Consider the following 23,838-nt stretch of genomic DNA (forward strand, 5'->3'; position numbering starts at 1 on the left):
AAACCCTTTGACCCGTGGGAAAAAACAGATGTAAAATAGGCGCTGAGCCTTTCTGCTTTCTCTGCATCCTCCGTTAGAGTTTGCCCATCCACACCCAACAGTGGGCCTATTGCCTCCTTTACTTTACATTTGCTCTTCACATACGTTTGCTCCTGAAAAATCTTTTCTTGTTACAATGGGTTTCCCTGGCCAATCTTAGCTCACTCTCAGCTTTGGCCTTTCTGATGATTGATCTACAGTGCCTAGTAACCTGTAGGTACTCTTCTTTAGAGCTCTGTCCTTCCCTCCATTTCCTGAAAATTTCCCTTTTCTTTCTTAGTTCCTCTTGAAGTTCTCTGTTCATCCAAATAGGCTTCTTAGAGCTCCTGCAGTGTTTTAGTCTTTCTGGGATAGTCATTGATTGAGCATGCAATAGCTCTTGTTTGAGTAGCGCCCAATCTTCACATGTTCCCTTCCCTTCCAGCATTCTTGTCCATGGTATGACACTCATCATGTCTCTGAGTTTATTAAAGTTTGCCCTGTGAAAATCCAACATCCATGTCTGGCTACAAGCTTCCTTGCCTCCCCATCTCAAAAGGAAATCTATGAGGACATGGTCACTTCCCCCTAGGGTCCCCACCTCCTTCACCTCATACACCAACTCTTGCCTGTTGGTTATATATTCTTATATGTATTAGAAGCCAGTCTGTTTGTGCCTCCAGATGCAACATCACTATTCATGCAAAGTGTTTCAGGCCCAAGTAAACATGCATGATATGGTAATTATGTCCATAGCTGCGAAGTATTGCTTGCTATCTCTGCTTGAGTTCACTGAATGAACTGCGGAGGCAAAATTAGTTTACTGCAATTTTCCCACTGTTTTGAACACTGTGGCCATGAATCTAATGATACAAGCTTACACAGCTACTGGCTTTTATACTACCAGGGATACTCAGGACTTCTTCAAAACCAGATGATCTCTAGGATACTTACAGGCAAATTCCTGTGAATCAATCTTTCCTTTTCTCAGATTACTTTATTATAATTCAGGTGTGAGTCCAGTGGCTCCTTTAAGACCAACCAAACTTTATTCAAGGTGTAAGTTTTCATGTGCATGCACACCTCCTCAGACACAGTGTAATAAAGTTACACTTCGTGCATTTTATAAAGTGCGTTTCAGCTCATAAGCATTTATGCTACAATAAATCTGTTAGGTATCAGAAGACTCCCACCATTTTGTTTTAATGCTGCAGACTAACCGAGTCATTGGAAACTCTGGTTTACAGACCCACTGCATGCATCACTCAACTATTGTTTACGTATCATTACTGTTTTATCCAGTGATAAACCCAGTTAAGAACTACTGACTATCCCAGAGGCTCTGATCCAGTTTTTCAGTCTTTGACTGTTTGTAGGTAAAAAAGAATGAAGCATTTCAAGGCACTGTTACCATGAGACAGCTATCATGCAACCACTTAACAGGAAAGACTCTTTAACTATACTTTCAACCAAATGAAAGAATAGTTAAATTGCATCCCGTATTTTGAGTTAAAATGTTTAATTCAAAGAAGAGATCAGACTAACATAACAAGTGTTGACTGAATGACAATGGAGTTGCTGACCATATTTTTGTCACACCTAGATGTTTTCTAAAGAGTGAGTGATCGAAGGCATCAAATCTAGAGCTGCCAGCAGCCCCATCTGCTAGCCAGAATCATCTCTGTCTTCCGCCCACACATAAAGCAAGCCAGACGATATCCTGCATATTAATGTCAGCAGCTCACATTGATTAGCCTCACAGGTATGAATGCTCAAGTGTAGTTTTGCTGGAAATCAATAGTATGCTTTTCCCATTAAGTAAACTAAATGATTTTTTTTTAGAAGAGTGAAGTACTGCCTTCACAGCTTTCTTCCACCATCAATACAAATTAATGGCTCTTATTAACAGCCAATTGTATAATACAAATTGATAACAAGCAAAAAAAGTGTAGTTAAAATAACACCTTGATTAGAAATAACAAATCAATGATCATTCTAAGAGCCTGGCACAGCATCACCACAGTTAGGAGACTGGGGAATGGTGGCAGATTCATACATCCCACCTACCTGCAAGGCCTACCTCCCCCTCTTTTTGACCTTAACTGTGTTGCAATTCCATTTCAAACCTTGGCCTCAAATACTGGTGAAAACAGGAACCCTGGAAAGAATTAATTGGAGTTATCAGCAGTGACTATGTACTACTGAACCATGGCCACCAAGCGAAGAGAAGGAGGAAAGAAGGGAGGGAGCATAGAACTTGGGGTCTGTTCCCAACCTCACAGCCAGCTTTTATGTTGACGCACAATAGGACAGATTGGTTAGGAAAGCTGACAGTAATATTCAAAATTTTACAGATATAACACAAAACAGACTTCTGTGGCTTAACTCTGAGTCAGCATGGTGTAGCGATTATGAATAGTAGACTCTGGAGAACTGGGTTTGATTCCCCATTCCTCCTGAAGCCTGCTAGGTGACCTTGGGCCAGTCACAGTTTTCTCAGAACTCCCTCAGCTTCACCACCCTTGCAAACTACCTGTTGTGGGGAGAAGACAGGAAGGTGATTACAAGCTCCTTACGAGACTCCTTAAGGTGGATTATAAAACCCAACTCTTCTTCTTCAGCCCTAAGGCTGCATGGCTGGCAGCTACTTAGAGGGTTGGCAGGACACAGCATCACAAGAAATATCTCTTTTTTAAATTACGGCTTCATATGTATATTGGACAGGAAGTGCCGTAGGCAGCTCAAGGAGTCAACAGAAACTGTACGATAAAAACTCCAGCAGCTCTTAGAGCTAACCTTCTTGTATCAACTTTGGGTAAGTACATGACACTTTTACTTGTCTTAGTTTTTCTTGTTTTGCTGCTCTGCATCACATCAGGCAATGGTACCTGGCAGGCCTGGTCAACTCAGAGCATGTTTAGACCAGAAAAGAGAGGTCAGTGAATTTTGTTTCGGTACTAGGGCTACCAACATCAAGCCCAGAGTTCACCCAAAAGTACAACCAATCTTCAGACTGCAGAAATAAGTCCCCCTGGACCAGTTGGCAAATTCAGAGAAAGGATCCTGTGGCATTTTACATCCCTACTGAGCTCCCTCTCCAAACTTCACTTTATCTAGGCACCACTCCCAAATCTGTTTTCCAAGCCATGTAGTAGAGGGGTTTTTTAGGGGGGGGAGGTTGGAGTGAGTTTGTGTGTCCATCAATAGTAATGACAGATAGTCATGCCAATCATGTGCTAGGGCCTGAGGGTTTGACTGCTATTCATTACATTTGATTCTATCCTTTCTCTAGAGTTCGTGAAAGCTTAATTGGTTCTCTTCTCACTTATTTTACCTTCACTGCAACATAAACAGGTTAGACTAAGCTATAATAGCTGGTCCAGAGTTCAGGACTGAGGTCTCCTCTGTCCTGTTTTAAACACTAAACTGCAACAGGTAGGATTAGGAAAGTCCAGAAGATAGAATAGACCAACACACTAGACGCTTAGGCATTTATTTATTCATTCATTCATTCATTCATTCATTCATTCATTCATTCATTCATTCATTCATTCATTCATATTTGATTTGATTTCTATACCGCCCTTCCATATGGTTCAGGGCGGTTTACATATGACATCATAGGGGGATACATGGAACGAGTCAACATGAAGGGGATAAAGCACAAGGGAAAAGCAGGGAGTCTGGTGAATGATGAAGAGAGCTGAAGCTAGAAAACATCTTTAAACAGCCCCGTGGCGCGGAGCGCCACGGACTGAATAAAGCAGTAAGGGCACTGTGGGAGGAGTTAGGGCGGGCCCTGTCCGGGATTAGGTTTAGGGCTATGATGAGGCTGCATTTAGATTTAAAATATGAAAGGGAATACTACCATACCAATTTAATTGTTTAAAATGTGTATGTATACTTCCCCCAGAATTACAGCTGCACTTGGCCTACAACTAATTTATAATAAAAATATTAGGATTCACTGCAGCCTGCTTATTAGTACTTGTGATGGAATTAGCACACTGGTCCTAAAACATAGAAATGAGAGTCACTGATTTCAAAGCCATTTTGTGCCATTTAAGTGCATCACAGCCCAATCACTTTAAATCTGATAGTCTGTACTGCCGATTGGGCTGTGTGTGTATCTTTATTTTGAGACTGGGGAAACAGGTCATTAAAATGCTTCACTGTGTAAAGTCATTAAATAAAGGACATTTACAATGCAAAACTGGATTTACTGAACCATTTTTTTAATATACAAAGGCCTCCTCCCCCCCGCCCAAAAAAAGTTATTATAGTTGATTTTCTTTTCATGAAGTGCCACAATGATCCACAAAAGTAGCTTTGCTATAATAATCAGTAGTAAGCACTCCTTTATTTGAAAGCTATGTATGTTACCAAGATTCATACAGAACACCTTTATAAGTTTCTGTGCATCTGAGAGGGGACATTTTATGAAGAGACAACCTTTAAGTAAAGAAACTGCATCTCAGCTTTTGTAACTCTTTTAAGCAGAAAGCAAGATCTCAAACAGATTTCTTTAACCATTTTATCGGCAAAGTATGGCACCCTAATCTTAAATATTTTTGATTGATTGATTGATTGATTGATTGATTGATTGATTGATTGATTGATTGATTGATTGATTGATTGATTGATTGATTGATTGATTGATTGATTGATTGATTGATTGGTTGTATACTGCCTTCCCCTAAGGCTCAACCAAAGACCTGGTGGAAGAGCTCTGTCAGTTTTCTCATCCATCCCCCACAAGCAATGAGATACCTATGGCCCCAACGTGTCTTCTATGTTCCCCTTTCAAATATAAGGAACTATTTCCTGGTTAAACAATAGATGCACTGTTACTTAACAAGAAGCAGTAGGGTATCCCGCACAAAGACTGAGGGTAATTATGCCCTTTACAGAAAGGGAGAAGGTCCAGCCTCAGACAGCCAATAAAGGAAAGCATCAGCCAAATGAGGAGAAAGTGAGAGAATGCCAGCTACTGTGCCCCACCTACTAACATTGCTGGACAACCATTTTTCATTGTACAAATAGAAACCGGGCAGAAAAGCAGAAGATAATAATCCTCACACTATGAAAGGTCCACATACTTACCTTGTTCTTTTGACATTTGCACAAGGAAGTTACAAACTGTGCCACTTAAGGCTACTGTTCATCATTGCACCCCACTGTTTATCATATCCCCCCTTTGGTAGATAATCAGAAGCATAGATATGCTTCTGATTAAATAGGCCCAAGCTATGAAAGCTCTCACTACTTAGAAACTGTTAGTCTTTAAATTGGTACATCATTCCTTTTCAGATTGCCTATAGAAGACTAACGTGGACACCCCTCAGGAAATAATTATTTAACTTATACAATAAGTCAACTACTTTGGTATTTACCGTATTCTGGGCTGAGTAGCAAAACATTCCTAATGTGTGAACACATTTTGCTACTAGCAGAAGTCTCTTTCAGGCAAGTGGCTTACCACATCCATTACTGAAGCTACAGGGAAAGCACAATAGGAAGGGGGATGCAGTTTTTTCCTCCAGGCCAAGAGAATACTTGTACTTTTCCTCTTGGACTGCTTATAAAGGTAAGACGAAGAACTTCTACTAGTTCCCCTGTAATGATAGTTGATCCTGTCACTATTTAGTTCAGATAAGAAACTTATCTGCTCAAACAAACTATGGGAATGACTAGGAGTACCAGCACTTCATTATTTACGCAATAATTTCAAACAATCAGCAGTAATACAATGTGCCTCTTAGATGATAACTCCTTTTATTGTGTTTTATTATCTTAACCTGGCTAGCATACATGCAAAGGCCTATTTTCTCCTTATAGTTATCATGGCTGCCCCTTATTCATGCAGAACAGTTAACATAATAATATACAGATCACCAAATACCTACTTATTGAGGTCTAACAAGCAATATGGTTAACAGCAAGTTATGCTTGCTATACCGATAAGACAGTTTTTGAGTATCTTTTCAGCTCAGATATACCCAAATGCACACCCCAAGGCATTACAGCCCAAAATGGTAACATTTATTCACACCTTGAATAAAACTCTGTTGGTCTTAAAGGGACTGCAGGTTATATAGTGATATTACCTACATGCCATTAGCTGTAGGGTGGTAAAAGATACCAAATTTCAGTCATATTGAATTTAAAAGTGATTTTGATTAAAGTCGAACATGAATGTAAAAGCAAACTAGTCAAAACACGTAACACACGCAAATTAGAACAAGCCTGACTGCTTAGGCAAAAGGGGGAAAACCCATGGGGAAAAATATTTTATTTCTAAAGTAAGCAAACTGGATCACATATTATACCTAGTACGAGGGACCAAGCTTGTTGCATTTAGGATTACAATGGGCTAGATTGGTGGTGGTGGCCTTTCCCTCCTCCCAGGACCTGGAAAGGCTGCAGGCTGGAACCCCCCAGGCAGAGAATTCACCGGCAGGGGCAGCTCTCACGTGGCAGGGATCTATAGACTCTGAGCCTTCGAGGGAAGTAGAAGGAGGAGGGGTTGATCAGGGCTGGGGGAACGGAAAGTGATTGGCTGGCTGCTGGATAGACAGGAAAGCCAGTTGGAGGAGGAGGAGCTCAGGGGCGGGACAACCGCCCGAGTGGGTGTTAAGTGCTGAGGCGCACTTAAGCCATGAGACATGCTCCTCCTCCAAGGCCTTACCAGAAATATATTATGTGGAACAGATTGTGACAAGTAAGAAATATTTGTCAATCAACCAAACCATGCTTAAACAATGTCTCTCACAGAGAAACAGTTTTGCACAAGCCCAAGAAAAAAAATGAATAAGTTAACCAAGTTTTAAACCATTGAAAAGAACCAAAGCCAAAAAAATAAAGCAGAAGGAAAGAAACTTTGGCCTCCCCACCTACCACCAGGCTCCAACAGCAGCAAAACTATACAAAAATAACTCTAAGTCACAAAACCAGAAGGAACTAAAACTAAAGAATAAAACCAAAGGGGAAGACTAACAACTCTTGGACTCACCCCCCCCCCCCCACACACACACACACAAAACTTACCAGCCACCTATAACCCAAAGAACAACTACCAGTAAAATAAGGGAGAAAAAATAAAAATGTTGTTCAGTCAAACCAGTTGCTGCCTTCACTCTTATCCAGACGGGGTCTGATTTGAAGTCCACAGCAGAGAGTCTCAGGCAGCAGAAGTCAAGCACAGAAAATCAGCTGAAGGCAAAGCCAGCACATACTCACCAAATCTCTCTCAGCAATAGAGTCCAGCTCAGCCAGATACTTGCTTCTATATTTATTTTATTTTTATTTTATTTATTTGTATTTCTATACTGCCCATTCTTTGCGGCTCAGGGCAGTTTAAAGGTAAAGGTATTCCCTGTGCAAACACCGGGTCATGTCTGACCCTTGGGGTGATGCCCTCTAGCGTTTTCATGGCAGACTCAATACGGGGTGGTTTGCCAGTGCCTTCCCCAGTCATTACCGTTTACTCCCCAGCAAGCTGGGCGGTTTACACTGAACATTATATCTTACATGGAACAATATACAAGCTGTAACTCTATGTTATGCACAGAAGAATTTCAAAAAAGAACAAACTTCTGTGATTGCCTAAGGAGCAGTGTTCCCCCTAACCTGAAATCCTAGTTCCCTAATCCTCCCCCTCCTGTTCCCTGGGAAATGAGTGAGGAAAGCAAGGCAGCTACTTAGTTGGACTTCACATTTGAAGCCAACAAACTTCCAAGTTGGCTCTATTCAGAATCAACCACACCAGTAGCTGGTCAGATTCTCTATTCATTATTCTGCTATAAGAATATCCGAAAATACCGGTAAGATAGTTTTCGAGTATCTTTTCGGCTCAGATATACCCAAATGCACGCCCCCAGGCATTACAGCCAAAAATGGCAACATGTGTGCTGTAGCTAATCAGACCTATGGAACCCTAAATTTATCTGAAGAGAGCTCCAAGAGTATGGGAGGTGCTACACAGGTACATACCAGGAGAAACCATTTCAGATATGGGCCCCCAGATCATCTCTGGGTTTAAATAACTGATCTCACTTTTGTTTTCACATGCAATACTGCTAAGCCAAACAGGACTCTATTCATGTTGCAAGTGCCTCCCTGATTACTAAGCAAATAGAACTTTTCTATAGAAAAGGCATGTGGGCTTTATTGCTTCTTACACAAAGGAGCATAAAAGTTTCCTTTCATAACAATCCAGTATATTTTCATTGTTATAGCAACCCACGAGTATACATTATGGACATGAGCACCCTACAAATGGCACGTTTGACTGAAAGTGATCTTTTGCTTAGCGATTTATGGCATGTTGGCCTTAAGATCCACCAGTAAAGCCATACATTAGGTACCACCAGTTCTGTGGTTCTTTAGTGTTCACTTACACTGAAATAAAATCTTCCTAAACTTTGAATTCCCACAAGGCCCCAGTTTATTTTTATTACTACTATTTTTATTACTTTTATTACTATTATTATATGGCTACCCTTCCAGAATTGTTCTCAAAAGGTAGGCTCTCCTCTCTGCTGAGAAAGAACATATCCTTTTCCCACTGTACCTTCAGTAATAAGCTTAAGCAAGCTATTTTGCTGCTGTTTTGCTTATGTTGATTGCTCTGCTGTTGCTGTTATTTGTATATGCTTGTCGCCAGCTGGCTTTCAGAGTTCTGTAGTCACAGATTGCTTTAACTGAAATTTATTTGTTTTGCTTTTATTGTAAACCATCTCAGAAGCCATTATGGCAGAAAGACATTCTCTGAACTTAGTAAATAAAAATAGGTATTCATTATCCAATTTTTAAACCATTAGTCATTTCGAGGTTCATAACACCAGAAAGAGTAAAACCTGTTCAGAAGCAATTTTCATACTGGATAGCAATTCATCGCTCCATGAAGGGTCCTGCCAATCTCAAGTTAAATCATGGGCGCAGAAGAAGATGCTTGCAGCAGCAGAGAAAGCTCACAGGTAATATTGGTGGCAGAGAATGAACTTGCCCACCTTCTAATTCACCTTTCAAATTAAGATTTTAGAAGCAGTGTTGGTTCCATAGAATTCAGGGAGGGAGAATCAAGTCAGTGCCCAGCTAGGCTGTTCCACGTAGCTGAGCCTATACCTTTTAAGAGCAAAGGCATAGTGCAGCATATCAGGCCACTTCCTCTGTGCACTGGATCTATGGAATGTGTATGTACTACCCTCAGGGATATATTTTCTCACTGTTTTCTGCTTCCAGGTATATAATTGTATAAAGAAAGTATTCAATGAATTGGGACAACAGAAAGTAAGTGTGGTGTAACCTGGTGGTCTGCTCCAAATATTCATTCCACCAGGAAGCTCACTGGCTGACCATGGATGAGACACTCTCAGGCTAATCTGCACCACAGGACTGTTGTGAGGAGACAAGACGGAAGACAAGGGAGATCTCTGTTTGCCACCCTGCGTTTCTTGTTGGAAACAAAGTGTATGTATGGAAATACACATCAGTAATTTCTACAATCATCCTCACTACTCTCATGAAAGCTGTTGAAAAGTGTTATGGAGAAAATCCAGTGGCAGAATCCTTTGTGAACTGCAGTCAGTAGTATAATGAAACAAAGTACCAACTGCAACAGGGCATGTAAGAACTATAGGCTATACAACATCATGTGATATATATGTAATGTCAACATGTGAATACAAACCTGTTCTTTTGTTTTCTTATTTTCTGTTCTTAAATCTTCATATTCACCAATCACTACAAAAGAATTAAAAATTAACTTAGTAGTGCCCTTTGCAGAAATCCTACTAATTTTCACACCTTGTAAATTCTACACCCACAAAGATCATCCGCAAGATGCTATACATCAGCTATAATTATCATCATAGAAGTCAACTGGTAACATAATGAGACCTAACAAACCATACTGAAGTTAACCTGATTCCCCCCACCCCGTATGCATGACACAGTTGGTATGTTAATATTTAGCATATATATCAAATGTTGATGTGTTCAAAAGAATGTCAAATATATTATTTCAGTGATTTTAAAGATTTTTTAAAATTCAAAATGCTAAAAATAATTCCAGTAGAAGTAATTCATTAGAATTTCCTTCTAAAGGGAAAAAAAAACTGTACAAGCAGCCGATCAAAATGCAAACGAACCGATAATAAAAAGATATTTAACAAGAAAGAAAACAAATACCATAGAAAGGGGAAGAGTTTTATAACTTTATTCTTGTAGCATTCATAACAAAGAACTTCACATTTAACACTCCTTTTCTATGTTCAAGAAATGCAGGAGTGTGCGTGGGTGGGGAGAAGGGGTTGGGATCTTTATGTGTGGTATCTTTGTGCCACAACAATCTACAACTCCCAGTAGCATTCTGTGAGAATCCATGACAGTTAAAGGGGAACCCAAAGATCTAATGTAGCTTTTTGTTCAAGGGTTAATTACAGTCTCTGAGCAAATGAGATCCACATATTTTTTTTAAAAAGGTCTTATGAATCAATAATAAGAAATGAAGTTGGATAGTCACTACTTAGAACATGAAAAAATATACCGCATTTTTCATTTATAAACAAATCAGGAGGTCTTTAGTCCTCAATGTTCTGGAAAACTCACTGATTCTGTTCCAGGTTAATGAGAACAGTGGGGAAAGAAACCACATCAGCAAATAACGTAAGTGATGGGTATGTTGACCAGCACACTATATCAGTATTACCACCAAAGAGGATTGCACCAAGAGGTTTCCTATGCGCTGTTACTACCAGTCACTGCACTATCAAGAATGTCTTTTTGGTTCCTGTCTGTACTGCTGCTTGTCTTTTCCAGGGGATAAATGGAAAACCCCTGCCTGCCACTTCCGGAATGCCCTCCTAAGGGATCTTGGCCTGACTCCACCACTCATGAAATGTACTGAATGCTGAGGTCAACCTTCCTTCAGATGACTTTTGGCTTGTAATTAATTTAAGGACCTGGCTGCTGTTGAAAATCGTTTATGATGTTGGAAAATTGGACTTTTAAGCAGGATAGGCCCCAGTTGCTACTGACTGGAATTGTTCGTTTATTTTTATTTGGGGGGAGGGGACTGGCGGTGCTTTTTTCAATATTGCTATTTCTTTATACTGTTTTAAAAATGTGTGCTCAAGGCCAAATTACATTAATAAAAGAATGAATAAATAATGAACAATATATATATATTTTCCCACTAGGGACTTATTTCTGAACTTCAAAGGGCACACAGACAGGGTCATTATGAATCCTGTGCATGTTTTTAAATATGCTATTTTTTTAGTAGACTATGTACACATTTTACTATCGTACTATTATAAGTGGGAACCCATGATACTTGGGCAGGGAGGAGCGGGGGAGATCCCTTCTTCCCCTTAGCTGTGGCTCCTTCCCTCCATTGCTACTGTTCTCAGACAGCCTACCATAGCTCCCACTTCTCATCATGTCTATTGAAGGCAATTCTGGAACAACTTCAGTTCTCCCCTGCTCCCACTGCCTGATCCCGACACAGCTCCCTGTCTCTGCTGACAGGCCCGCTGCATTTCCCCTCATCAAAAGCAGTGATTATTAAGACATCTCAGCATTAAAACATCAATACATTAAAGCAGTGGTCTGCAACCTTCTGGTTGCCGCGGTCCGCTGCTCCGGAGTGGCGGGAGAGGGTGGCCCGGGGCCCCGCGCACGTGCAGCAGCCCTAGTGCAAACGCGCATGTGCAGACTGCCGCGCATGTGCGTTTGCGCCCGGCAGGTGCACAAATGCACGTGTGCGGCAGTCCGCGCATGCGCGTTTGCGCCACTGCCATGCCGGCCGCCACGGCTCCCTCTCCCGGCCCCTCCAGGCCACCAGCAAATCGGCCGCCAAAGCAGCCGATTAGCTTGCGGCTCGGCAAGCTTCTCTTCCCCCCCCCCCTCCCGAAACAAGAAGCTTGCCAGGCCGCGAGCTAATTGGTCACTTCGGCGGCCAATTTGCTCGTGGCCTGGCGAGCTTCTCGCTTCGGGGGGGCGGGAAGAGGGAGCTGCGGCCCGGCGCCAAGGCCTTCGCGGCCCGACACCGGGCCGTGGCCCGCGGGTTGGGGACCACTGCATTAAAGCAACGTTTAAAATAGGGTATATATAAACTGTTTAATTAATTCAATAAAAACATAAGCATACTTAAACAACAAAACCAAGAAGGGTGGACAAAGAAAATAAAAAAGTCTCTACCTACTGGCCAAAGATTTTGACAGAGGGAGAAGACAAATTTCTGTGGGGTGTTCCAAAGTTTTGGCACTACATGCAAGAAGGCCCTTTCTCAGGTTGCCACCCATCTTGGATCAGATGATGGGGACACACAAGGTAGGGCCTCTGAAGATGAGTGAACAGGTAGATTTGTATAAGAGATGACAATTCTTAAGGTATACTGGTCCCAAGCCATATAGGGCTTTAAAATATGCTATGCAACACTAGAATTTGCAGTGAAGAAGAGAAAATGGCATAAAAATGCTTTCTTTTGCTCAAGTTAAGCAGTGAGTTCATAGACTTTTTCTGTGCTCACACAAGAACAGAAAGTGGTACTCCCGATTATCCCTCCTTGCTATGACTTCCAGCGTCATACATGTCACTGTCTGTGAGGATCCCAGTTCTCAAAAGACGGCTTCAGGAAGCACAAGTAACTGCTGGAGGGCAGAGGAGGCAGGAGAGATCCTGTTGTAGACTTTCCTTTCACGAACACAGTGGTAGGATCTAACCTTCCCACCCACCACTGACTCAGTTCACATCTTTAGCTATGAGCCATCATGTAGAGAAATCAAATGATTAAATGAATGTATGAAACCTTCCTTGTACACTTGAAAAAATTCAGAAACAATTGTCATGGCCCCTGGTTGCTAATGATATAGATTCTCAAACAGCAGACCTGAGATTTTGCCTTTAGTTTTTAAAACTGAAAATGTACATGCTTTTTACCACTGCAGTAATGTTCTCAATGTTCCATCCTTGAGAAACAGATAGTTGATGTATAAATGGTGTTATGCTGAGACGAAATCTTAGAATGAGCAAAACAAGCGGAAGACATTTTTGAAACAAGCATTTTATTGAATATGTTTCACCCAATGCTCAGAGATGTCTGCATCACACCTTAAGAGGAAATGAGTTAATTTTGATACAGTCCTGTGAGGTTAACAATTAGGCCGATATAAAGTAGTCATGCCATAAAAACACCAAATCTCTCAGACTTTATATTTTCTGAAAGTGCTTTAGAAATCATAAATTATCTTTTAAATTTAAGCTAGTTATAATAAGAGATGTCATGTATGCTTATTTCAAATGTCAGTGACGTACTCTAGTGCTTTTGTAACACTGATTCTTCTCTACTTAATCATTTTGAGAATGATTACTTCTAAAATAAAAATGGTAAAAAGTGAATATTGATCCCAGACTGGGATACAAGGTTTTTCCTTGTCACCTGGAATGAACTTCTCTTCGACCAGTGGGCTGTTGTCAAGGCTTTGGCTGAGAGATTTGTTCCCCTGACTCCAACCTAAGACTCTGGAACAAAGCCCTCTATAACAATATAGGCAAGTTTACCCTCGGTTAGTGCAGCAACTCACAGTAACACACAATAAAGCAAAACAAAGCTTTATTGAAGAAACATGCAGGAAAAGATTTTAAAGGCAATACCATTCCAGTTGCAGCTCCATGTGCACCGGAAATACGAAAACTAGTTCTATAGATACACTTACAAAGCCTTAGTAGTGTCGGTCTTAACTTCTCATAGCTTTGGTGGATTCACTTCAGCACAGCTCCATATAGAAGCAGCAGAAGGCCAAGCAGGTAACACAGATGGGAAAAGGGAATTGAGATATGGTAAGAACACACCTAACAATGTTGACTATACATTATAGATAGAAGTGCAGGCCATAGACCTCTTGGCCCCTCCAATCAATCATTGGCCTGTCTCTGGGGAAGGTTCTCCCCCTCCTCACGCAGCTGAAACTGGTAAACAGCACACATGAAAACCAGCCTTGATGATCTAATACTGGGGAGGGGGGGGGGTTGCAGTTGACACCTCTTGCTAACTGGCCAGAGCAGGGAGGAAAAGCAGTTTAATGAAACTTTTCTTAGAATATGGTTTCTCTGACAACTGCTCACCTGTATGGTATTAGCTATCAGAGAGAATAGATATCAATAGAGTCCTGTGCCTAATGTGCTGCTTTGGAACAGACAAAGAGACACTTCATTTCCACATGGTTGTTTTAAAATAAATGTTTCCCTCGTGTGTGGCATAATACTCTGTTACAAATAATATGCACTTTTTGTATTAGCTATACTGTTTGTTAATGAATGATAGAGATATTTCCTAAGTATGGTTATAGCAGTTCACTAGATTGACAAGAATGCTTCTACTGATGCTTTTTTGACAAGCTTCAAACTTTTTCTCAGTCTAATCCACCACATGATTACAGCACTTGTTAATTATTTACATACTTTATAAAGTATTTATAAGTGTAACCTTAGTATAAAATGCAAGTTGGGGGAAAGGGCTATTTATGTGCACATCACTAACCAAGCAACTATTGTGCTTCCTTTCAGAGAACCTATAATATCTCTTGGTTTTGAATTCAAGCAAGAGCGAGCTAACTTCAGCCTTGCATGCTCCGCTGTTTCTTTTATTATTACAAATTGCATATCCTACCTTTCTGCCATATCAGGGCTGTTAAGGCAGTTAACAATTAAAACAAACATTATAAAAACAACACTACAGACTCAATTAAACCTTAAGTAAAATGCATATATAAAACATAGAGACAGCAATTAGAACAAGACAGGAGAATGGATCATTGAGAGAATGCCAGATGAAATGAAAAAAGGCTCTTCACCTGCTCACAGAAGATAGTGATAGACAGACATCCCTTGGGAGCCAGTGTAGTTAGAACAAGACTGGAGTGATATGGTCCCTTACACCCACTCTACGCAACATCCTGTTTGCAGCATTCAATACCAATTGAAGTTTCCAAGCACTTTTCAAGGTCTGCCCCCACATAAAGCATACTGCAGTAATCAAATCGAGATGTCACCAAGTCATGCACCATAGTGACAGGATCTTATCTGTACAGGAAGGGCTACAACTGGCTAACCAGTTGGCCAAAAGCTGTCTCAGTCACTACTGCTACCTGCCTATCCAGCAGTAGGCCTTGGTCCAGGAGCACATCCAAGCTAAGGATCTGTTTCTTCAAGAATGCAACCCCATCCAAACAGGAGATATCTTAAACTCTGCATCAGTCCTTCCACTCACCAGAAGCACTTTCAACATTCTGGGACTAATCTATTAGAGACTGCATCCATCTTAAAAGTGCCTCCAAGTGCCTTTGTAGCTAGTGCCTTTGTAGCTAGAATCACTCTGGTTTATCAAAAACTTGGGTGTGCTGCTCAGGATTTTTTAAGCAAATGAGGCATAAATAATTTGTATGATGCAATCAGAGTTTATTCTTTTGCTTAAGACCATATGGCCTTAGACCCTTTGCTGACTTGAAATACATTTCTTCTTCTGAATGGCTCCTAGCAATTTACTGACTTGCATATGAAAACTTTTACCTTGGTCTCAAGGATGCCGCTGGACTCAAACTTTGTTCTGTTGAAATCGCATAGTTGGCAGTAATTTGTTATAATCTACAAAGCTACTGCTCCACTAAGCATTCTATAGCAGATGCTTTTGGGACAAAATAAAGGGGTGAAAGGAGTAAAAAGTAGCAAAAATCCCATATATCATTCTTTGGGAACCCATTTACTAGTACCTACACCTTCTTACCAGCTGCTTCTTCGGCATCATTTATCTCCTTTAATTATAGCTGGAACTCATCCCAGCCAAGGGAGGATTAATGTTGTGAATGTGATAATGATAGCCAATTGTAGCCAATTTTATGTGATGATGCCATGAAGCCACAAAGTATTATGAGGAGGGATCCACTCTCACATTTTGCAGGACTGTAGCCTCCCATGTCGGCAAAGAAGGACACATTTAACATGAGGCAGAAATATTCAAGAAACAATTCCATTGTTTTCAGGTCTGTACTATCTAAAACCATTACAACTAAACTGAAAATTATACTCTTATCTGAAATACATACAACTTAAAATTCCATTCATTTAATTGAACTTTGCTTCTATCCAAGTGACTTCAGACTGCTGTCCTTTAGGGCAGTGGTCCCCAACCTTTTTATCACTGGGGACCGGTCAATGCTCGATAATTTTACTGAGGCCCGGGGGGGTAGTCTTTTGCTGAGGGACGTCGCCGACGCCTAAGCCCCTGCACCACTTGCTTTCCCGCCAGCGCCCCTGACTTCCCGCCGCTCACTGGGGGGCACTTCCTGTAGCAGCTGCACAGTGCCACGCCATGCCACGCAGAGGGGGAGCCCTAGCCACGGCGGCAACTGGAGAGCACTAAAGGTGAGCCGGTGGCAGAGCAGTCCCCGAGGCAGCAGCCGGGGAGGAGCCGCAGACCGATACCAACTGATTCATGGACCGATCCCGGTCCCCGGACCAGGGGTTGGGGACCACTGCTTTTGGGTTTTGTTGTTGTTTTTAACTGTACAACTGACCTGAACAAAACTGTTGCTGAAACAACAGAAATTTGATCTAGAGAAGTTGAAGAGATATTCTTTAAACAAGTTGCAGACCAGGACAGTTGTAAATATACATGTACTGTTAACTTTTGAAGAGACAAAACATTTTACCAACTGTTGTAATTCATGACTGCTTAAGCACCTTTCTATCTAGTTTAAATCCTTTGTGGGCCTCTTGTAAATTAAAGGCAACATACACAAACTTGTTGCTGTGGGTCCCCACTAGGGAGAAAATTGGGTATAAATGAAGCATACAAGTAAAGGTGAAAACTGGAGGACACATAAAAGAAAGTTTGGTTGGTTGGTGAAGGGGAGAGGATACAGGGGCTGCCAGGAAGACAGAAAGAAGCAGAAATTTAGGAAAGGGGATAACAGGGGGAATGAATGACCCCCCCCCCAAAGTCTTAAGTGTTCCTTCTTGTACAATATATATTTTCATCAGTTTCTTTTGCTTAATGCAGAATTAAAGAACATTAAGACGGGACCAAACTGCTGAAGATTTGCCATTTTCTACCACCTTTGAAAATACTGTCAAGTTGTACAATGCATTTTTATGTCCAGTTACCCCAGTCTAACCCAAATTACCAACACTACTGCCACTATCATTACTTTGTCGAATCTCAGTGAAAAACTTGGAGCAGCCTTAAATGATAATCATTAAACAATCCTTGAGCTAGAAGGAGACCATAAGAACCCCTAAAAGAGATGGTGCCTCTATGTGAAAAGCTGCATGTTTGAGTTCCACACCTAAAGGAAAGAAAGGGAGGTACCAGGCAAGCCTCAAGGAGAGTGTTCCAAAGGTGAGGTACCATCACTGAAAAGTCCACCTCATCTCTGAAGGCAGGGGCTGTCAGCCACCTTAAGCATTAGAAAGGCAGGATCTAAATAATTTTTTAAAATTATTATCACATTGAGAAGCGAATATGAACTGGTGGGCTGGACAGTATGGGAGGAGGCAGTCCTTCCCTGAACCCAAGATGTTTAGAGTCACAAAGATATTATTTATTTATTTATAGTTGGCCTTTCTGGCTTGCACTCGAGGTAGATTACACAAGAGTCAATACAATCAACAAGATGGGCCATCCAATAAACAAACAGGATTTGGGTTGTAGAACCAACCAGCAGTCTAAAAACAGAACTGAAGTGAGGCATAAGTGTTGATGTATAATTATACCCAACTCACAGCAAACTATACATCTGTACATACCATAGTCCCTTATAATTTGTCCAAGTAACTTCATGATGTCTTTTGTACAGTTTTACCCTATTGTCTGCACAGAAAAGCCCTCTTGAATTTTGCAGTTTGCAGAAAGCCAGAAAGGTGGGAGCCTCCCCAATGTCCTCAGCCAGGCCATTTCACAAGATGGGAGCCCAACAGAGAAAGCATGTGAATGGGCAGTTGTTAATTTGCCCATATGCTGGTTGGCACATGCAGAAGACCCTGCTCAAATGTGCAAAACTGTCTTGGCAGAGCATAGAGGAGAGGAGGTCTTGCTGATATGACCATCCAAGACCATGAAGGGCTCTGTATAGCTGAACTGCATCCTTCTGTACAACTAATGTTTCCAAACTGATTTTGAGGGAAGACCACTGTACAGTGTATTACAGTACTCTAGCCTAATGGCATGTATCCTGGTTGCCAAATCAGCCTTCTCAAGGTAAGAGGCCATTTTTTGAGGCTGAATTGGAAGAAAAGCTTTTTTGCAAGTGTATTATTTCTCTGGCCATAATATTGGGTCCAGTACAATGCTGAGACTCTTATCTGAGCCAGCAAAGGTCAGCTCAACCCAATAGAAAGTGGGGAGCCTAATGTCCTTCAAGATTTCCACCTTCCAAACCAGCATTACTTCTGTCTTTCCAAGTTTCATCTCAATTGTTCACTCTTAGCCACTGAACCACAGCAGCAGTTTAGGACCCATTCCCCCATCACCAGAAAATTTGGTCAAGAACCTGCGCTTTGAATTATGCCCAGAAACAAGTGGATCTAAGATATTTGCAGCAATGTAAACTGGCTCCAAAATTATTTTAAAATACTGCTTAGAAATATATCCCACATTCTTCTAAAAGAGAAAATATGTATGTGAGAATCCCTGAACCCAAAATGTCAATTTATCCATTTCAGACCTTGAGGAAAGAAAACAAAAACATTAAAGCTTTTTTGTTTTTGTACTTCCCCCTCAGTTTATTTTTTCTGAACCTTCCCGTTTCTGCCTGTTTCACTGAAGGACAGAAGCCCAGTTCTCATACAAGGTGTCAATGATAAGATCTTCTTCAATGTATTATCACTACAGGCCCAAAATGACAGTATGTCTGTTACTGATTATAATAAATAGATCAAACCTACCCCCAAGCCAGAATTGCTACTGGTGAGCAGACTGGTTTGTGCGTGGGGGGTGGGGGGGTGCTGCTGAACCAGCCCTACTGCTGGATAAGCATATGGCAGTAGTGACAATGACTGTTTACGCACTGGGAACTTCCTTGCCCCAGCTCCTGTGCAGGAGCACAAATCGGGGGCGGATGAGGTGCACCAGGACAAATGCTCCCCCGCATGGGTACAGGAAGAGGTGGGGCCACCTGCCACGATTAAAAATCCAGCCTGCAGCCAGGCATGAAACCTCCAGTGCATAAACGGTCAATGAGAACCTTTTGACAATATTTGACTTAGCCAGAAGCAGTGTTTCCTGGTAGAAGATATCTGGTCACCATGATGCATGCCCTGGTAACGTGCAAATTAATTACTACAGTGCACCCTATGCTGAGCTGCCCTTGCACAGTGTTTGGACACCTCAGTTGATACAGAATGCTGCAGTCAGGATGCTGACTGGAGTTGGTTGCAGAGATCATGTCACCCAGTCTTGGCCCATTTACACTGGTCATATCTGTTGCCATAATCAATTTAAGGTGCTAGCACAGATCATTAAAAAAATATGGCCAGATCTATATGGCCAGCAATATCTTCAAGACTGCCTACTCCTAGACAAGCCTGCCCAGCCAAAAATGTCATCTTTTGAGGACTTGTTTCAGATGGCTCTGCTTTTTGTGACAACTTGAAGCAGGACCTTCCCAGGCATGGTATCAAAAGTAGAGAAGACTGTCCTCATGGAGATTTGTCTGTCCACATTCATCACTGTCTTCTGCCAGAGGGTGAGCATACGGTTGAGGCCAGGGAGGGTGGTCCCGATATTAGATCTGGACTGATAGATCTGGGCTCCCTGGGTCCAGCTGAATGATCTGATTGCCTCACATATTACCAGCAACCTGATGTCCCTCGTCTAAGGTGGGAGGCGGGGTTAGTGGGTTAGTTAGTGTTCGCCTGTTGCCTAATAATGCTGATATTGTGGATTGATTGGTTTTAATGGGTTTTAACTATGGGTTTTAGGGTAATATTTTTACCTTGTAAACCACCATGAGCCTAAGGGAACAGGGGTATAAAAGTTTAATAAATAAAATAAACACTTGGTTGTTTGAAATGGTGTTTTCCCAATGATCCTTCCTCTGTGCCTTATGTTTTAATTGCTGGCTGTGCTTATATTTCAGTTTTCATTTTACCTGGTTTTATTATTTGTTTTTATACTCCTCTGTTTTCTTTTGTTAGCCACTTTGGTGGCCCCAACTGGACAAAGAAGTTGGGGTATAGATCTTGTAAATAATCTATCAGTTTAAATTATGATTAACAGGTGTGACATGCATTTTGTAAATCCAGCCCTTAGGACCATTTCATATATATTGCATATATCATAATCTGGTCCACAGACATATATGTTCATGGTTTCTCACCAGTTGAATTTGGAGACACAACTCACACTTCCAGCTGAAAATGTCTACTTGAGTGAATGAGAGTAATAATTAGCCACCACAGAGAAACCTTTGTTTAATCCTACGATTAATCTTGATGAACCATGTGATTGAAGACACTATTTTTTAAGCATCTTGCCACAAAGAAAGGTTCATGGAAGCCCCAAAGCCGGCATAAACACAATCAGCTGAGCAAGCTGAAATAAAGTAAAAAGATGCAGCTACTAGATCAGTGGTTCTCAACCTGGGGGTAGTCAAACTGCGGCCCTCCAGATGTCAATGGACTACAATTCCCATGAGCCCCTGCCTTTGGGGCTCAAATGACCCTTTCACAGGGGTTGCGGCAGGGCAAGCAGCTTGGCTGGGGGGGCACCACTGTTGCTGCTCCTCCTGCCGATGTCTGTTAGGAGCAGTGGAAAAGAGTGAGAAAGGCATAGTGGGACAAGAAGCACAACTGAACTGAGAAACCCTGGGGGAAAAACAATTTATATACAATCATGAACAATGGATCTTCACGCCATTGGTCACTTTCGGTTTAATTTCTGTGAAAGAACACTTGCGTAATTTTATGGTTGGGGGTCACCACAAATTAGGAACTGTATTAAAGGGTCTTGGCATTAGGAAGGTTGAGAACCACTGTACTAGATGGTCAGCTGGTTGTCCCAACAGGCCTAGCACAAGAGGTGCTGTCACAAGCTGAAGGTCACTCCGCTGGCTGCATGGGGGGGGGGGGTGCAGAATCCAACCCGGCATGCCAGAAGCTGCCACTCTTAACCACTACACCAAGCTGGCTCCACATTTGGGAACTGATTGGCTCCTCAAGAAGCTGCACATTTCTTTTTCAATTTTGCCCTTTTGGACAAAGTGCTGAAGTCCAAGGGGTGTTTTCCTTCAATCACTTTTTGGGAAACATTTACTTGGGATCCACTTGGAAAGCATATTTTTTCACAGACCAGAGACAGGCCTCCTTTGTAGGCAAGCAGAGGAAACAGGAAGCATACCCATGTACATGCGACCTTATTTCACCCTCCCAGCCACTGAAATCCACAACTTGGCTGGCTTCTGTCATTCTGGTGCCAGCAACTGAACCTATTGTAGCTGATGGGAGGGCTTGTGAAAGTTGATTAAATCATTAAAACTGTTTGATTTCCTGGTTTGTGGGTCAAAGGAGGGGGAATTCCACATACATATCCCTGCAGTATGCGTGGAGCGGAGGCAAAGAAGAAAGGGATCTTAAGGCAACAACGAAAAACCCCTGGAGAAGATCCAGGCTTCAACAACCAACAACCACTGGCTTTCTCAAACCGTTCCCTCAGGGGCCCTTCTTCATTAGCTCCATAGCCGGCCACGCCCAGTACACAAGCTCTTGGGCGTATGCCCCGCTCTCTCTCCCCCCAGCATTGTGGTACCGGCGTCTGGCTACATCTTGACTCTTCCCGCTCACTCCCTCCTTCGGCTTCTCGCACCCCCCCCCGGGGGGGGGATCCTTTGCCCCACGCAGGAAACTGGAGTTTCGAAGTTGGGTCGGCGCTTTTGTCTGTCTGCTTGTGACTGAATGGCTTCCCGAGAAGGGCAGCGACGGCCACAGCAGCCCGGCCGCCGCCCCCAGCCGTGCGCGTGGATTCTCTTCCCCTCCTCCGCCGCCGCCGCCGCCGCCGCCGCCCTGCAGCAGTGCAAGTCAGGCAAGCGCCCTTGTGCTTTCTTACCTTGGTCTTTCAGGCTGCCGAGGAGCTCCAGCTGCTCCTGCTCTTGGGCGCTGCTCATGATGCCGGCAGACAACAGCGCCTCGGCCGCAGGACCGGCACCCGGAAGCAGGAGCGCTCCTGGGCCTGATGGCGTCAGGCAGGCGCCCGCTGCACCTGGCGGCGGGGGAAGGAAGGCGAGGCGAGGCGAGGCGAGGCGTCCGCCAGGGCAGACTCTCTCCCCCCCCCCCCCCCCCAGCAGCCGCTCCGTTGCCGGCCGCACATGCCCGGCCTTCCTGGGCCGCGTCGAGTGAGCATGTGCGAAAGCCACGAGCCCCGGACAAGGGCAGGCACGCTTGGCGGCCGGGAGAAAATGCCCCCAGGGGGGAGGGGGGGGGCTGCGGGCAACAGGCCATGAGAATTCCGCGGGAGGCGTTGCGGCCCAAAAGGGGCTGGAGCCACCGTGCCAGGGCCGCCCTGACCCATTTGCCTTCTCAGTTGAAGGGGTGATAACGCTGTGCTTGCCCAGGCGGGGCATCCTGGTCCCGAGCACAGATGCTCCCTCTCTCCGCATTCCGTCGTGGGAAGCAGGTTCTTCATGACACGTTTAGGATGTGCAGGCGGGTCCTGTGTATATTCATCCGAAAGGAAGTCTCCCAAAAACTCTCTAACGGTGCAGTGGCGTCAATGGGCTTAGAAGGATGACCCTCTGAGGCTCATTCCCAAAGAAGTGCGCTTGCTTCTGTGGACTGGAAGGGGGGAGTTTTCTGACAGGGTTTAAGATGTGGGGCATTAACACTTGCTACGGAAGGGACGCAAGTCTTTAAAAAAACGGCATAATGGTGGATGTCAAAGTACAGGTCACTGTAGACTGAGAAATAAATAGTTCAAGCTATTGGACATGGTCATCCAGTCGTTACATTCGTTTTTCCATCTCTGCTTATGACATTATTTTCTCAGGACTGGTCAAAGCTGAATTTTCTGGAGAGAAATCCCTATTCCTACCTGCTAATAATTCATATAGCAGTAATTTTAGATGTGTTTTTTATAACATTGAATTCACAGTAAACCTCTATATATTAACATAATGTGCACACATAGCACAAATGTGTGTACAAACATATATATAAAAGAGAGACTTGCCTAACAGATAAGGTGCATGTAATGAGCCCACGGTGGGGGGGGGGGCAATGGAAACTAGACAGAGACCCAAATCAAGTTCTCCATTCATCCCTGTGGCCAGCCCAATTAAATGCCACAGGAAATGGTTACAAACAACATCAGTAAAGGATGCCGCAATGTTTTTTCTGAGGTTGTATCCCAATTAAATGGCACGTATGGAAGTTGTACTCTATAATCCTGCCACTATGTCTATACACACACACACACATATATAAACATACATACACATGCAGGATAAGAGAGCCATAAAAGGCAGGCTTCATATGAATTCAATAGTTAACGTCATTTGTACACATTTTACCATGTTATGTGATTTATTGATCTTGAGCACTGGAGAGAAAGTGGATTGATAATGTTTAAGCAACACGGTCTACTGAAGAATCAATGCATAGCAGCATGATGCCTATCACTCTTCATTCATAAGTATTAGAGGTCTGTGATTCAATCTACAAATATTCCAGTCTGGAGCTGACCAACCCTCACGTATTTTCCCCTCAAATAGGTAACTTTTTAATGACTGTGTTACTTCTTAATAGCAATAATAATAATTAAAAAAAACA

The 23,838-nt window shown here is 42.7% G+C and overlaps 1 protein-coding gene across 3 annotated transcripts in view; it reads right to left on the reverse strand.

Moving 5' to 3' along the window:
* SHTN1 (shootin 1) overlaps positions 1–22,313 on the reverse strand; it is a 104,140-nt gene extending 81,827 nt beyond the window's left edge. For all 3 annotated transcript variants that reach the window (XR_013233598.1, XM_077349880.1, XM_077349879.1), the window contains exons 1-2: positions 22,121–22,313; positions 9,710–9,762 (exon numbers count right to left, since the gene is read on the reverse strand). Coding sequence is in view for 2 of the 3 variants with exons in the window: in XM_077349880.1 (XP_077205995.1) it covers positions 9,710–9,762; positions 22,121–22,178 (111 nt within the window). In the remaining variant the exon portion in view is untranslated. The remainder of the gene's footprint in view (positions 1–9,709; positions 9,763–22,120) is intronic.
* Between the last annotated feature and the right edge of the window lie 1,525 nt (positions 22,314–23,838).

This window comes from Paroedura picta, chromosome 8 (assembly GCF_049243985.1).
Source record: "Paroedura picta isolate Pp20150507F chromosome 8, Ppicta_v3.0, whole genome shotgun sequence".
NCBI classification, from domain to species: domain Eukaryota; kingdom Metazoa; phylum Chordata; class Lepidosauria; order Squamata; family Gekkonidae; genus Paroedura; species Paroedura picta.